The sequence below is a fragment of the Chiloscyllium punctatum genome, chromosome 52 (genome assembly GCF_047496795.1).
Source record: "Chiloscyllium punctatum isolate Juve2018m chromosome 52, sChiPun1.3, whole genome shotgun sequence".
NCBI classification, from domain to species: Eukaryota; Metazoa; Chordata; class Chondrichthyes; order Orectolobiformes; family Hemiscylliidae; genus Chiloscyllium; species Chiloscyllium punctatum.
The window spans coordinates 14,181,756-14,198,023 of NC_092790.1; the positions used below are offsets into that span (position 1 = coordinate 14,181,756).

The 16,268-nt window shown below is 47.2% G+C and overlaps 2 protein-coding genes and 1 long non-coding RNA gene across 9 annotated transcripts in view; 1 reads left to right on the forward strand and 2 right to left on the reverse strand.

The window, feature by feature from the left end:
• The window catches only part of LOC140470744 (histone H4), a 277,673-nt gene that overhangs the window by 1,092 nt on the left and 260,313 nt on the right, over positions 1-16,268 (reverse strand). For 2 of the 5 annotated variants that reach the window (XR_011956654.1, XR_011956653.1), the window contains exon 2: positions 6,625-6,703. Coding sequence is in view for 1 of the 5 variants with exons in the window: in XM_072566778.1 (XP_072422879.1) it covers positions 11,379-11,690 (312 nt within the window). In the remaining 4 variants the exon portion in view is untranslated. Of the gene's footprint in view, positions 1-6,624; positions 6,704-7,282; positions 7,470-11,058; positions 11,720-16,268 lie in introns of those variants that run through there. The other 3 variants (XR_011956651.1, XR_011956652.1, XM_072566778.1) reach the window with 3 other exon arrangements.
• LOC140470714 (histone H3) lies at positions 10,028-10,593 on the reverse strand. The gene has a single exon (XM_072566749.1). The coding sequence runs from the start codon at positions 10,522-10,524 to the stop codon at positions 10,114-10,116; it is 411 nt and encodes a 136-aa protein (XP_072422850.1). The 5' UTR covers positions 10,525-10,593; the 3' UTR covers positions 10,028-10,113.
• Positions 14,765-16,268, forward strand: part of LOC140470782 (uncharacterized) — a 31,971-nt gene continuing 30,467 nt past the window's right edge. Inside the window, exon 1 of one of the 3 annotated variants that reach the window (XR_011956693.1) lies at positions 14,765-14,878. This is a non-coding gene — a long non-coding RNA (uncharacterized lncRNA). The remainder of the gene's footprint in view (positions 14,879-16,268) is intronic. The other 2 variants (XR_011956695.1, XR_011956694.1) reach the window with 2 other exon arrangements.

Here is a 16,268-nt window from a genome sequence, read left to right on the forward strand (position 1 = left end):
CAGCACAGCCTTTACAGGCCACTGCAGTATTCAGTACCCGAAGAGAAATAATTCCTCCACATCTGTTTTTAAATAGGTGATTCTTTACTCTGAGATTATGTCCTCAAGTCCTCAACTCTCAAATAAGTAGTAATAATCTCCCAGAATCTACAATGCCCTCAGAATCTTTCCATAAGGTCTTGTCTCATTCTTCTGAACTTCAATGAGTACAGAAGCAGTCTGCTCAAACTCATCTCCTGAGAAATTCCTCCCATATCCAGGATCAATCTCCTGAATACTCTATGGACTGCCTTTCCCAAAACAAGGGACAAAAGCTATTCACAGGATTCCAACTGTGATCAGACTCGTGTCTTGTACACTTTTAGCAAAACTTCCATTTTTCTCCCCATTCCCTTTAAATAAAAGCCAACTGACTATTTCCCTTCCCGAATACCCACTGAACCTGGATGCTAGTTTTTCATCTTTCAAGCAGAAGGACCCACAATTCTGTGCTGCAGAGGTTTTCCCCTCGTTAAATAATATTCACCTCTCCTCGTCTTCCTGCCAAAATGCATATATTTTCCCACATTATATGCCACAGCTCTGGAAGGACTAGAATGAGAGGGGTTTTATCAACCATACCGTGAGCATAACCTCCCAAACCAGCCACTTCCACCACCACGAAGGACCGGCGAGCATGTATATGTGACCAGCACTCCCCGAAGGAACTTGCGTACAAGCCATTAGCCATTGTCACGATGTGGGGGAGAAAATACGTCATAAAAGCATGTAAGGAACTGTTGCAATAATCATGGCTGACTTCAATATGCAGATGGACTCGGAAAAACAGGTTCGTAGCGGTTCTCAAGCAAATGTGGAATTATCTGAGAGATTTGTTTGGAGCAGTTTGTGGTAGAGCCCACTCAGGAACAGGTAATTCTGGATTTAGTGATGTGTAATGAGGGAACTTGATTCGGGAGCTCAAAATGAAGGAACTCCTAGGAGGCAGTAGCCATAACATAATAATATAATAGAGTTCACCCTGCAGCTTGAGAGGGAGGAGATTGAATCAGATGTAACGGGATTACAATTGGGTAAAGGTAACTACAAAGACATGTGGGTGGAGCTGGACATAGTTGACTGGAAGGGAGAGCCAACCAGCGAAGACAATGGAGCAGCGATGGCAGGAGTTTCTGGGTTAATTCAGGAGACACTGCAGAAATTCATCCCAAGGAAGAAGAAACATACTAAGGGGAGAATGAGACAACCCTGTTTGACAGGGGAAGTCAGGGAGAGCAGAAAGGAAACACAAGCAGCATATAGTGTGGTAAAGATTGGTGGAAGCCAGAAGATTGGGAAATCTTTAAAAAACATTTGAGTGGGAGCAGCGGCCGAGTAAAAGCGAACCCGGGAGACTACAGCTAAGGTAAGACAGTTTGTTTTAAAATTACTTACCTGTAGCAGGCAGCGGTGTTTTTTTTCTCTCTCTCTTCACAGAAAGAGCGGGAGCAGCAGAGGAAGTGACGGCAAGCAGAGGGGCAGCCGGGAAGGAGAACAGTGAGTATAAATACTCACCCTTTAACACCAATAGTCATTTGAGTGGGAGCAGCGGCCGAGTAAAAGCGAACCCGGGAGACTTTTCACCGCAGAGAGCGGTGCGAGCTGGGCTGAAGTGAGGTTGGAGCGCAGAGCTGGTCGGGAAGGTAAGTGATTAGTATTTGAGTGGGTGTGTTCGAGAACGAGGGTAGGTCCGATCAAGGACCATAGTGGGAGATTGTGTATTGAGTCGGAAGAGATAGGAGAGATCTTGAACAAGTTCTTCTCTTCAGTATTTACGAACGAGAGGGACCGTATTGTTGAAGTGGAGAGTGTGAAACAGACTGATAAGCTAGAAGAGATACTTGTTAGGAAGGAAGATGTGTTGGACATTTTGAACAACTTGAGGATAGACAAGTTCCCCCGGGCCTGACGGGATATATCCTAGGATTATATGGGAAGCAAGAGAGGAAATTGCAGTACCGTCGGCAATGATCTTCTCATCTTCACTGTCAACGGGGGTGGTACCAAGGGACTGGAGAGTAGCGAATGTTGTGCCCCTGTTCAAAAAAGGGAATGGGGATAACCCCGGGAATTACAGGCCAGTTAGTCTTACTTCTGTGGTAGGCAAAGTAATGGAAAGGGTACTGAGGGATAGGATTTGAGTGTATCTGGAAAGACACTGCTTGATTAAGGACAGCCAGCACGGATTTGTGAAGGGTAGGTCTTGCCTTACAAGTCTTATTGAATTCTTCGAGAAGGTGACCAAGCATGTGGATGAGGGTAGAGCAGTGGATGTAGTGTACATGGATTTTAGTAAGGCATTTGATAAGGTTCCCCATGGTAGGCTTATGCAGAAAGTCAGGAGGCATGGGATAGAGGGAAATTTGGCCAATTGGATAGAAAACTGGCTAACCGGTCGAAGTCAGAGAGTGGTGGTAGATGGTAAATATTCAGCCTGGAGCCCAGTTACAAGTGGAGTTCCGCAGGGATCAGTTCTGGATCCTCTGCTGTTTGTAATTTTTATTAATGACTTGGATGAGGGAGTCGAAGGGTGGGTCAGTAAATTTGCAGATGATACAAAGATAGGTGGAGTTGCGGACAGTGAGGAGGGCATTTGTCGTTTGCAAATGGACTTCGATATGATGCAGAGCTGGGCTGAGGAGTGGCAGATGGAGTTCAACCCTGCCAAGTGTGAGGTTGTCCATTTTGGAAGAACAAATAAGAATGCGGAATACAGGGTTAATGGTAGGGTTCTTACTCAGGTGGAGGAACAGAGGGATCTTGGGGTCTATGTACATAGATCTTTGAAAGTTGCCACTCAGGTGGATAGAGTTTGTAAGAAGGCCTTTGGTGTATTATCGTTCATTAGCAGAGGGATTGAATTCAAGAGTCGTGAAGTGATGTTGCAGCTGTACAGGACTTTGGTTAGGTCACATTTGGAGTACTGTGTGCAGTTCTGGTCGCCTCACTTTAGGAAAGATGTGGAAGCTTTGGAGAGGGTGCAGAGAAGATTTACCAGGATGTTGCCTGGAATGGAGAATAGGTCGTACGAGGATAGGTTGAGAGTTCTCGGCCTTTTCTCGTTGGAACGGCGAAGGATGAGGGGTGACTTGATAGAGGTTTATAAGATGATCAGAGGAATAGATAGAGTAGACAGTCAGAAACTTTTTCCCTGGGTACAACAGAGTGTTACAAGGGGACATAAATTTAAGGTGAAGGGTGGAAGGTATAGGGAAGATGTCAGGGGTGGGTTCTTTACCCAGAGAGTGGTGGGGGCATGGAATGCACTGCCCGTGGGAGTGGTAGAGTCAGAATCATTGGCGACCTTTAAGCGGCATTTGGATAGGTACATGGATGGGTGCTTAATCTAGGACAGAAGTTCGGCACAACATCGTGAGCCGAAGGGCCTGTTCTGTGCTGTATTGTTCTATGTTCTAACAATAACTTTTAAAAAAAGGTGGGGACAGGAAAAGAGGTGAAATATGAGAGTAAGCGCGCTATTAATACAGAAGAGGACTGCAGGCAATTTTCTTGGATATCTAAAAGGTTACAAAGAGACAAGAGTGGACATTGGACAGCTTGAAAACAATGCTGGAGAATTAGTAATGGGGAACCATGGCATGGCAGAGGATCTGAAGAGGTACTTTCCATCAGTTTTTAACAGTGGAAGACACCAGCAACAGACCAGAACTTCAAGGGAAACTTGGGGACAGAAGTGAGTGCATTGGCCATGGGTAAGGGGAAGGTGCTGGGAAGCTGGAGGTGGATAAATCACCAAGACCGGATGGACTCCACTCCAGATAACTGAAGGAGACAGCAGAGTAGATTGGAGAGGCATTGGTGATGATCTTTCAGAAAGCACTGGAGTCAGGAGAGCTCCCACATGACTGGAAAATGGCTAATGCAACACGTGTTTAAGAAAGGAGGGAGGCAGAGGCAGGAAACTATAGCCTACGTAGCTAGAACATAGTCATTCCTAAGGGTTGAGAATCCCTTGTTTAGAATGAGGCTGCAGAGTACATGAAAGTGCATGGTAAAATAGGGCAGAGTCAGCACGGCTTTGTTAGGGAGAGGTCTTCCCTGACAAATCTGTTTGAATTCTTTGAGGAAGTAACAAGCAAGTTAGACAACACAGAGCCAGTGGATGTAATTGATTTGCATTTCCAGAAGGCCTTTGATAAGGTACCACACAGGAGGCTGCTAAATAAGGTAAAGGCAGAGAATTGGCTGCTTGGCAGAAGGCAGAGAGTCAGAATAAAAGGGTCTTTTACAGAATCGCAGCCGGTGACTCATGGACTTCCACAGGGGTCAGTGTTGGGACCATAACTGTTCATGTTATGCCTTAATGATCTGGATAAAGGAACTGAGGGAATTGTTACCACGTTTGCACATGGGATAGATGTCGGTGGAAGGGCAGGTAGTGCTGAGGAGGTGCGGAGGGTGTAGAAGGATTGGACAGGCTGCAAGAGTGGACGAAGTAGTGACAGATGGAATACAATGTGGGAAATTGTGAGGTTATGCACTCTGGTAGAAGGAATAAAGATGTTGATAATTTTCTGAACAGAGAAAGTCTTCAGAAATCTCAAATGCAAGGGACCTAGGGAGTCCTAGTTCAGGAATTCTCTTAAGGTTAACTGGCAGGTTCAGTTGGCAGTTTGGAAGGCAAATGCCATTTTAACATTTATTTCAAGGAGGCTACAAGACAAGAGCAGAGATGTACTGCTGAGGCTCCATCAGCTCCGGTCAGACTGCATTTGGAATATTGTGAGCAGCTTTGGGCCCATTATCTCGGGAAGGATGTGCTCGTGTTGGAGAGAGCCCAGAGTACATTTACAAGAATGACCCCAGGATGAAGGACTTGTCAAAAAAAACAGCAATTGAGGATAATTCTGGGTCTGTATTCAATAGATTATAGAAGTATTGAGGAGGATATAAGAAGGAACATAAAGGCAGGTAAAAAATAAGGTAGAGTGGTGTTTTTGATTAAGGAAAACATTGCTGCTCTAACTAGTGAAAATATTTCTGAAAAAGATCATCCAGTGAGAATATCTGGGTCAAAATAAGAAAGGGATAATCACCAGATTGGGACTGTACTTATAGACCCCCCAACAGTCAGAAGGAAACTGAGCAACAAATGCACACAGATTTCAGATATATTTAAGAATATAAAGGCTGTAATAGTCGGTTTTTACAAACATTGTCTGGAAGTACCATTGTGTTAAAGGCTTGGATGGAGAAGAGATTTTTAAAATTCGAAGAAAATGTCTTAATCAACATGTTCCGAGAGAAGGAGCTTCACGTTCCAGGATACAAATGCTACAGGAAGCTTAGAAAGTGGGGGCAAGAGGGGATGGGAGTGGCAGTTTTGATACTACTGTACTTAGGGACCGTAATCCTGGGAATATATCCAGGAAGTTATTTGGATGGTACTGAGAAATAAGAAAGGGATGGTCATCTTATTGGGATGGTATTATAGACTCCCTGATAGTCAGCAAGAAGTTCAGAAACAAATTTATAAAGAGATTTCAGTTCTCTGTAAGAATAATACAGTGGATATGGTAGGGGATTTTAACATTCCAAATGTACGCAGGGACTGCCATAGTGTTAAGGGTATAAACGGAGAGAAATTTATTAAGTGTGTATAAAGAAAGTTTCTGATTTAGTATGTGGATGTTCCTGCTAGAGAAGATGTCAAATTTGACCTAGTCCTGGGAAATAAGGCAAGGGCAGGTGACTGAGGTGTCGGTGGGGGAGCAGTTTGGAGCCAGCAACCATAAATCTGTTTGTTTTTAAATAGTGATGGATAGACCAGATCTAAAAGCTGAAGTTCGAAATTGGAGGAAGGCTAATTTTGACAGCATTAGGCAAGAACTTTCAAAAGCTGACTGGGGGCAGATGTTTGGAGGTAAAGTGAAGGCTGGGAAATGGGAAGCCTTCAAAATGCGATAACACGAGTCCAGAATTAGTATATTCCTGTTTGGGTGAAAGGAAAGGCTGGTAGGTGGCGGGAATGTGGGATGACGAGAGAAATTGAGGTTTTGGTTGAGAAAAAATGAAGCATATGTCAAGTATAGACAGAAGAAATTGAATGAATCCTCAGAGTATAAAGGTCGTAGACCTTAAGAGAGAAATCCCAAGGGCAAAAAGAGGTAATGAGATAGCTTTGGCAAATTGAATTAAGGAGAATGCAAAGAGTTTTTAGAAATAGATTTAGGACAAAACAATAACTAGGGAGAGAATAGGGCCTCAGGTCAGGCAGCATCATAGGAGCAAGAGAATCGACGTTTCAGACATAAACCCTTCTTCAGGAATGAGGAGGGTGTGCCAAGCAGGCTAAGATAAAAGGTACGGAGGAGGGACTTGGGGGAGGGGCATTGGGAATACAATGGGTGGAAGGAGGTAAATATGAGGGTGATAGGCCGGAGGGAGGATGGGGGCGGAGAGGTCGGGAAGAAGATTGCAAGTCAAGAAGGCGGTACTGAGTCCGAAGGTTCGGACTGAGTAAAGGTGGGGGAGGGGAAATGAGAAAGCTGGAGAAATGTGTATCTGACTCAATCCACTCTGACTGTGGAAAAGATGTTCTCCAATCTGACAACAGTAACATACCTGCTGGTTGTTAGAAGCAGCTGGTCACGTTTGGCTTTGAACTGAGGGAATATTACATTATCTTGGTCCAATCATTTGCCTGGAGGAAGACAAGAGAGATATTGCCTCTAAATCACCGTCAGCTAAATAGAAAGAAATCATGTGATCAATGAAATATTCAGGTCATGATCATAATAATTCTTTGTTTTTAAACAGGGCAAGATGAATAGAGCCATGACTGGTTACACTCTAGCTCTGAGGTCCTCCCAGTCTTTGTTTTTCTGTTTGCGAAATTCTAAAACAATTTACTAAGGTACAAAAGCTAACCAACATCTGTAAGTTCAATATCCAGCCCCCAAAACATTAACTGTTGAAGGAAGAACAACAGGCACTACTATCACATTTAGATATACTGTCCTTAAATGACCTACTATTCAATGTCTATTCGCAACAAACAGCATGAAACAGAAGCCAAACAATGAATTCCCAGTGTTTAGGGAATTAAAAACCACAAGAATGTCCCACAGCAGCTTCTTCCCGCTCTGTCTCCCTCAGCAGGCCCACACACAGCCCGAGAAAGGCCTCTCTCTTCCCCCCAACCCGCTCACTCCAAGTTCCGGGACCAGTTCCTGCTCCGCTCGGCCTCTTACAAACAGCCCCCGGTTCTCCCTGAACTCACCCCGAATCAATCCCGGTCTCGGAGCCCCCTCTGTGTCCCAGGCTCCCATCCCGATGTGCGGCTGGAAGGAGCCTGCTGTTCCCTCCCTTCCCTGGGCGCTGATCTCTCCATTGCGGTCTGTTTCAAACAAACCTCTTGTACTCACTGAGTAAATGCTCCTCAATGGCAGCGCTGCGGGAGGGCCTCACGCATGCGCTGCTCTACTCAGGAACTTTTCTGTTTTGGAGGAGGGACAGCATCGCGCATGCGCCTAAAACTGCAGGAAAAAATTATTCACATTTAACCGACTGACAGCAGCGGTGATAAATCCGCCGTAATATTGGGGATTGGGATTAAAGCACAAATATTACTTCCAAAGAAAGGAATGTTTTCTCTCGAGCAGAGATGATTGCGGTGGGAACACATGATTGAAGTATAAGCGATTTATGAGGCGTGTGGGACAGGGTGAATAGAGAAAAGCTGTTTCCCTTGTTTGAGCGAGCAATCACAAGTGGTGCTTAGGTAATGATACGGTGAGGGTAAGGATTGTCGCTATAGTGAAGGGTTAGATGGAAAGATATTGATGGAATTTCAGAAAAATCTTTTCACTCAGCAAGTGGTGGAAATCTGGAAGACACTGCTTGCGAAGGTAGTGGAGGCCAGAAACCTTAACCTTTAAAAAGTATTTGGATGAGCACTTCAAATGTCAGTTCCGGAGCCACCATTCACGGTGGGATATGAACGGTCTCCCCAGGCAGACCAAAAAGAAACGTGTCTCCGTTTTTGAGTACTAGGAGCAGATATATCTTACGATTGGCGGTCCATGCCTTTAGTTCTATGCCTAGTAGACTCGAACCTGGGTCTCTGGCACTGTTTTCTCCGATTTCAGATTACAGTCAATGAGGCTTCCTGCTGTCGGTGAGAGATTATCAAAATGAACCGAGATCAAAGCAGAGCAGCTGCAGGACTGGGATGGCAAATGTGGAGCTTTTGCTGATATCAGAACTAGTGCAAAAAGGCTGGGCGACATTAAAATATTGTCTAAAGACGATTAATGAGCTTTGCCGGAAGAACGTTCTGTAATGTTTGATCAGCAAATCGGAGTGCTTTCGAAATGTGAAATGAAGAGATTAGTTGCAGATTGCAGTTCTTGGCGCTTGTTTTTGTTTCTGCCAGTTCCAGAAAAGAAAGTAGAAAGAGATAGATGCAGTTAGGCAAATGAATGAGCGAGAAAAATTGTCTGAATTATATATTTATAACCTCACTAACAAGTATTGATGAACAACATTCTCCTTTTTTTATACATAAGTTTTCTATGTAAAACATACTCCGTTATTTGTGAAATGGCGGGCTTTTCAAATCGGAAGGAAAGGTGTTGATGATTTGGCGCTGGCATCAAGAGTAGAGAATGTGTCCTCTCTTCTCCCTGCCTCTCGGGAGCATATTAAACACCAGTGAATCTTTTTTCTTTCTGATTGCTGCTATTTGCTCAAGTTACTCTCTAATGTTTGATTATTCCGGGAGCGACAAGCCCCGGTTGGGATGTGTGCCCTGAGTGTCACCACTGGGAAACAAAACAAGTGCTCCCTTTCTTACAGACTTGTTTTTAAATTTTTTTTTTAAAATTTTTAATTTCCAAAACTCCACGCGGGTTCTGTTGTGTTGCAGAATCGTGTAAATGAGGCTTTCTGCTGTCGGTTAGAAGCTTTCAAAACGAACCGAGATCAAACCAGAACAGTCGCCGGACTGGACTTGTAAATGTGGACCTTTGGCAATAAGGGAGCACGGTATTAAAATAATACTAAAGGCGGTGTTCGTTATTAATGCGCTCACGGAGAAGAACGTTCATGAAACCCTCACAGGGCTGAATGAGAGTGTTCATTCCCTCTGAAGACAATCTCGAATCCTTCAAATAGCTTCTGGACCCGAAAGAAAAATTGCAAATGGAATGACTAAATACGAATGCATTGTTTTCCCTTCTCTGATCTACATTTCGGCAGGATTTTCAAATGTGAAAGAAAACGGTTGATGACTTGGCGCCATGTTTTCCCGCCAGCTTCCTCAGCAATGATCATATAGTTACAGCTGGTGGGAACACCAAGGGAGACAGTGAGGACAGAGGGGATTTAATCCGGAATTAACACTGAAATACTATAATGAAGCACGTGAAAGTTACAGAACATTCACAGCAGTGAATATTCTAATCACTGCCGCTTGGGCGATCTGTGTCTTCAACTAACGCCCCTGAAATATATTACTGTTTAATATTGTTCAAAGCGATGCTCCAACGACTGCGATCGTTTCCCGCTCTCTCTGGTGAGTCTTTTTTTTCAGATGCAAATTAGGAAAGGGAGTAGCGTATGATGGTTTGAACTTTATTTTTGTAAAAGGCAAAAACAAATCACCGAATAGGAATTCACACTTTCTCCTCTGGCATTTTGGCGGGAGTTTCAATTCGAAATAAAAACGGTTGATCTCTTGGCGCCAAACCTTCTCCCGCGCCTTCTCCACAAGCACAAGCCATGTTTACCACCATGATAAACAATGAAGAGAGAGAGCTTTTGTTGGGGAAATTCCGAATTGTGTAGCAAAACTTCAAATCTCTAATATCATATTATAATAAATTCTGCGATCACCGAAGACCTCGGCCACTGTATCTTCATTGTCGCTGACGGACTCCAAATTAATACTTTACTCAATGCCTATTTACTTCATCGTTTTATAATTACAATATTAATGTACCCCATCGTTTCCCGCTCTCTCTGGATGGTTTAGTGGCTCTGAAAAGAGCCGTTGTGTTTCTCTCTCTCTCTCTCTCTCGGGGTGAATGTGCCGGGCCGGCCAGGCTCCGTTTAGGCGCGCTCCCCGCGGATCCGGCGGGCCAGCTGGATGTCTTTGGGCATGATGGTGACCCGCTTGGCGTGGATGGCGCACAGGTTGGTGTCCTCAAACAGTCCCACCAGGTAAGCCTCGCTGGCCTCCTGCAGGGCCATCACCGCCGAGCTCTGGAAGCGCAGGTCGGTCTTGAAGTCCTGAGCGATCTCTCGCACCAGCCGCTGGAAGGGCAGTTTGCGGATCAGCAGCTCGGTGGATTTCTGGTAGCGGCGGATCTCCCGCAGAGCCACCGTGCCGGGCCGGTAGCGATGAGGCTTCTTCACTCCGCCCGTGGCCGGAGCGCTCTTGCGGGCCGCTTTGGTCGCCAGCTGCTTGCGGGGAGCTTTCCCTCCGGTGGATTTGCGCGCTGTCTGCTTGGTTCGGGCCATTCTCTCCAACTCTCTGTAACACACACACAGGCTGCTGCTGTCAATGCTGAGGCTGCTGCGGTGCTGCCTGTTTAAGGGAACGGAGAGCCCGCCCTAGAGCTGGGATTGGATACAGCCCTGTCCCTCAACCCACAGAGAAACAGCTCCGGAAGGGACAGAAAAGGCAGGAAAAAAATTGTTGGAGGTTGATTGGATAACGTGAAATGACAGTTGGTCAGTTTGAAAATGCCCGCCGAATTAACACTCACAAACACTGAAATTAAATTAAACATTCAAACGTAAAACATCATCCGTCTGCAACTAAGATAAAATTTAATATTTTTTAGTAATTATTTAAAACCTAGTTAGCTGTCAGCGCGGACAGGAGGCGGGATCATTGCCTGGTCTGTCTGTAACAGGCAGGAGGAAAGGCGGGGTTTAAAACAGCCCAGACAAACTGAACAACCGAACGTTTACCCACCGTGAATCAATCTAAACAACCCCGCCAATTTAAACATCTTGAAATTGTACCCCGATAAAATAACAGAAGCTCACCGAATCGATATTTTGTTTTAACCAGATTATAATCAGCCGAAACACAATTTAATGGCCGCCTGAACGGTCTGTAACCGGCACATGGACAGAGCAGGCTATGAAAATATCCGCTGTGTCCCAGCATCAAAACTCGTGAAAGTATCGTTTGTGGACGGGTCAATGAAATACAAATACCGCAATAGTACCACATCAGTGTCTGGTCAAAATGACACGTAAAAGAACCGTGACACTATCCACTCCCTATGTGCTGCCTTCCCCGTCCTCAGGTCTCCGCTCTCTCTAGAAGGGTTTGGGTTCACTGGAAAAGGGTCGCTTTATGCTCAGCCGCCGAATCCATAGAGAGTGCGGCCCTGGCGTTTCAGAGCGTACACCACATCCATGGCGGTGACCGTCTTGCGCTTGGCGTGCTCAGTGTAGGTGACCGCATCCCTGATCACATTCTCCAGGAAAACCTTCAGCACCCCGCGGGTCTCCTCGTAGATCAAGCCCGAGATGCGCTTGACCCCGCCACGGCGAGCCAGGCGCCGGATGGCTGGTTTGGTGATGCCCTGGATGTTATCACGGAGCACTTTGCGGTGCCGCTTCGCTCCACCTTTTCCCAGGCCTTTGCCTCCTTTACCTCTTCCAGACATCACGCTTCTTCACTCCAACTGCACCGAATGAGAGCCGAGCTGCCTCCCCTTCCTTTTTTATAGATCCCGGCCCGACCTGACTGAGAAAGAGGTGTGGAATAGTGGTGCTGGAAGAGCACAGCAGTTCAGGCAGCATCCGAGGAGCAGTAAAATCGACGTTTCGGGCAAAAGCCCTTCATCAGGAATAAAGGCCTGAGGGGTGGACAGATAAGCTAGAGGAGGGTGGGAGTGGAGAGAAAGTAGGATAGAGTCCAATAGGTGAGTGGGGGAGGGGATGAAGGTGATAGGTCAGGCAGGACGGTGGAGTGGATAGATGGAAAAGGAGATAGGCAGGTTGGACAAGTCAAGGAGACAGTGCTGAACTGGAAGTTTGAAACTAGGATGAGGTGGGGGAAGGGGAAATGAGGAAGCTGTTGAAGTCCACATTGATGCCCTGAGGTTGAAGTGTTCCGAGGCAGAAGATGAGGCGTTCTTCCTCCAGGCGTCTGGTGGTGAGGGAGCGGCGGTGAAGGAGGCCCAGAACCTCCATGTCCTCGGCAGAGTGGGAGGGAGAGTTGAAATGTTGGGCCACAGGGCGGTGTGGTTGATTGGTGCGGGTGTCCCGGAGATGTTCCCTAAAGCGCTCTGCTTGGAGGCGCCCAGTCTCCCCAATGTAGAGGAGACCGCATCGGGAGCAACGGATACAATAAATGATATTGATGGATGTGCAGTGATTGGTCTGAAGAAGCGAGATGTCTGGAAGAGGCAAAGGAGGCAAAGGCCTGGGAAAAGGCGAAGCAAAGCAGCACCGCAAAGTGCTCCATGATAACTTTGATGGATGTGGAAGGCTCCTTTAGGGCGTTGGATGGAGGTGTGGGCGCAGGTTTTGCAATTCCTGTGGTGGCAGGGGAAGGTGCTAGGACAGGAGGGTGGGTTGTAGGGGCCGTGGACCTTACCAGGTAGTCACGGAGGGAACGGTCTTTGCGGAAAGTGGAAAGGGGTGGGGAGGGAAATATATCCCTGCTGGTGGGGTCTTTTTGGAGGTAGCAGAAATGTCGGCGGATGATTTGGTTAATGCAAAGGTTGGTAGGGTGGAAGGTGAGCACCAGGGGTGTTCTGTCCTTGTTACGGTTGGAGGGGTGGGCTTTGAAGGCAGAGATGCGGGATGTGGACAAGATGAGTTGGAGGGCATCTTTAACAACGTGGGAAGGGAAATTGCAGTCTCTAAAGAAGGAGGCCATCTGGTGTGTTCTGTGGTGGAACTGGTCCTCCTGGGAGCAGATACAGTGGAGGTGAAGGAATTGGGAATATGGGATGGCATTTTTGCAAGAGGTAGGGTGGGAAGAGGTGTAATCCAGGTAGCTGTGGGAGTCAGTGAGTTTGTAAAAAATATTGGTGTCAAGTCAGTCGTCATTAATGGAGATGGAGAGGTTCAGGAAGGGGAGGGAGGTGTCAGAGATGGTCCAGGTAAATTTAAGGTCAGCGTGGAATATGTTGGTGAAGTTGATGAATTGCTCAACCTCCTCGCGGGAGCACGAGGTGGCGCCAATGCAGTCATCAATGTAGCGGAGGAAGAGGTGGGGAGTGGTGCCAGTGTAATTACGGAAGATCGGCTGTTCTACGTAGCCAACAAAGAGACAGGCATAGCTGGGGCCCATACGTGTGCCCATGGCTACCTCTTTGGTCTAGAGGAAGTGGGATGATTCAAAGGAGAAATTGTTTAGGGTGAGGACCAGTTCGGCCAAACGGATGAGAGTGTCGGTGAAAGGGTACTGTTGGGGACATCTGGAGAGGAAAAAAAACGGAGGGCTTGGAGGCCCTGGTCATAGCGGATGGAGGTGTAGAGGGATTGGATATCTATGATGAAGATAAGGTGTTGGGGGCCGGGGAAACGGAAGTCTTGGAGGAGGTGGAGGGCGTGGGTGGTGTCTCGAACATATGTGGGGAGTTCCTGGACTAGGGGGGAATAGGTCGAGGTAGGTAGAGATGAGTTCAGTGGGGCAGGCGCATGCTGAGACAATGGGTTGGCATGGGTGGTCAGGCTTGTGCATCTTGGGAAGGAGGTAGAACCGGGCAGTGTGGGGTTCCGGACTATGAGGTTGGAAGCTGTGGGTGGGAGATCTCCAGAGGTGATGAGGTTCTGTGTGGTCTGGGAGATGATGGTTTGGTGATGGGGGTGGGGTCATGGTCGAGAGGGCAGTAGGAAAAGGTGTCCTCGAGTTGGCGTTTGTCTTCAGTGGTGTAGAGGTCAGTGCGCCAGACTACCACTGCGCCCCCTTTATCTGCTGGCTTGATGGTGAGGTTGGGATTGGAGCAGAGGGATTGGAGGGCTGCGCGTTGTAAGGGTGAGAGGTTGGAGTGGGGGAAGTGGGTAGACAGGTTGAGGCAGTTAATGTCCCGGCGGCAGTTGGAAATGAAGAGGTCAGGGCAGGTAATAGGCCAGCGTGGGGTGTCCAGGTGGATGCAGTGTGTTGGAGGTGGGCGAAGGGGTCCTTGGAAGGTGGGTGGGAGTCCTGATTGTGAAAGTAAGCTCTGAGGTGGAGGCGACGGAAGAAGTGTTCGATGTCACGTCGTGTATTAAATTCATTGATGCGTGGACGGAGGGGGATGAAGGTGAGTCCTTTGCTGAGGACTGATCGTTCGTCCTCAGTGAGTGGGAGGTCTGGAGGGATGGTGAAAACTCGGCGGGGCCGGGAGATGGGATCTGGTGTGGGTGTGGAGCTGGGAGTGGGGTCGGAGCCAGTATCTGGAGTGGGTGTGATGGTGGGGGGAATGGGGGTGGAGGCATGAGCAGGGGTAATGTTCCCCTCAGGGTTCTGGGGGGCTGGAATGGTAACAGTGGGATCTGTGGGGGGCGTGTCAGAGAGTGAGAGGCGGGTCCGGAGAGGAAACTGCGTGACAGACAGAGCAGGGAAATGTCTTTGATCATCCAGCTCCGCCTCCAGCTCACTCCAGCCCAACAGGGACTGAGCCTTTTCTCCCCAAAGCTGTCTGTTCCTGAGTAGAGGAGCGCATGTGTGAGACCCCACCTCCCCCAGCGCTGCCATTGAGGAGCATTGACTCAGTGAGTACAAGAGGTTTGTTTGAAACAGACCGCAATCGAGAGATCAGCGCCCAGGGAAGCGAGCGAACAGCAGGGTCCTTCCAGCAGCACATCGGGATGGGAGCCTGGGACACAGAGGGGGCTCCGAGACCGGGATTGATTCGGGGTGAGTTCAGGGAGAACCGGGGGCTGTTTGTAAGAGGCCGAGCGGAGCAGGAACTGGTCCCGGAACTTGGAGTGAGCGGGCTGGGGGGAAGAGAGAGGCCTTTCTCGGGCTGTGTGTGGGCCTGCTGAGGGAGGCAGAACGGGAAGAAGCTGCTGTGGGACATTCATATGGTTTGCAATCCTCTGAACCCAGTTGAAATTTCATTCTGCTTCCCATTGTTTGTTGAAAGTGTGCAATCAATAGTGGAACCGCAGACAGACTGTAGCAATGTGATACTCCTCTAAAAGGACAAACATATGGGTCTTGGTAAAAACCATTAGATATCGTGTCGTTTTTCCTCTCTCCAACAGGTAGTAGATTGGGAGTTGGATATTGAACTGTATTAGCTGTGCAGTAGTTGCTCAGTTTCTAGGTCTCACTCAATTGGTATCGAATCATATGAAAAACAAACACAATCTCCAGACAAGGTGCAACGCGGCGCAACTCCTGTGCTGCTGGTGAGCATAAAGAATCATTGAGTCATAGAGAGGGACAGCATGGACACAGACCTTGCGATACAACTCGTCCATGCTGATCAGTTATCCTAACCAAATCTAGTCCCATTTGCCAGCACTTGGCCCATGTCCATCTGAACCATTCCTATTCATATACATATCCAGGTGCCTTTTAAATGTTGTAATTGTACCAGCCTCCACCACTTCTCCATGCTCCTTGTGATTTTAGGAACTTGTAGAAAAGGTCCCTCTCCAGGGAAAACAGATCCAACCTATTCAGCCTCCCTATAGCTCAAATCCTCCAACCTGGATGAAACACATTTACAAGGAGATTATCTGTGACCGAGAGACAGAATTAATCCTTTACTGAATAGTTCTCAGACACAGAGATGACAATTAAATGTGAATTCCAAACAATCTCTGCAAAGTCTGAGTTTTTCTCACTCCTAAATGACCTCCTCGTGGTAGCTCATGTACTATTCGACTCCTCCCTCTATAACCCACTGGCAATACAACTCGATAAACTTCTGCATATTTCCCATCAGCCTGAATATGTGAAGATAGATTCACATTCTTCTTCTGTGCATGCCTTTTGATAAATTGCTTTAAATTTGCTTAAGATTTAAGCTGAACATGTCTGCTTTATCACCTGTCTGTTCCTGGTTTGTCTCAACCATCTGATCCAACAGGGTCTCTGCTAATTTCACTTCAACTTTCGTATCTGTACTCTTTGATCTCTTTTGTTTCAACTGGTGACTGTGACTTTGTCACCACACAGTCAGGAATAACCCCAGGATATATGTCCAGCAATAATTCAGTTGCCCGAGTTTCCATTGGCTTTGGAACAACAGTAGCCAGCACTCCTACCAGTGAATCAACAATATTATTAGCAAGGA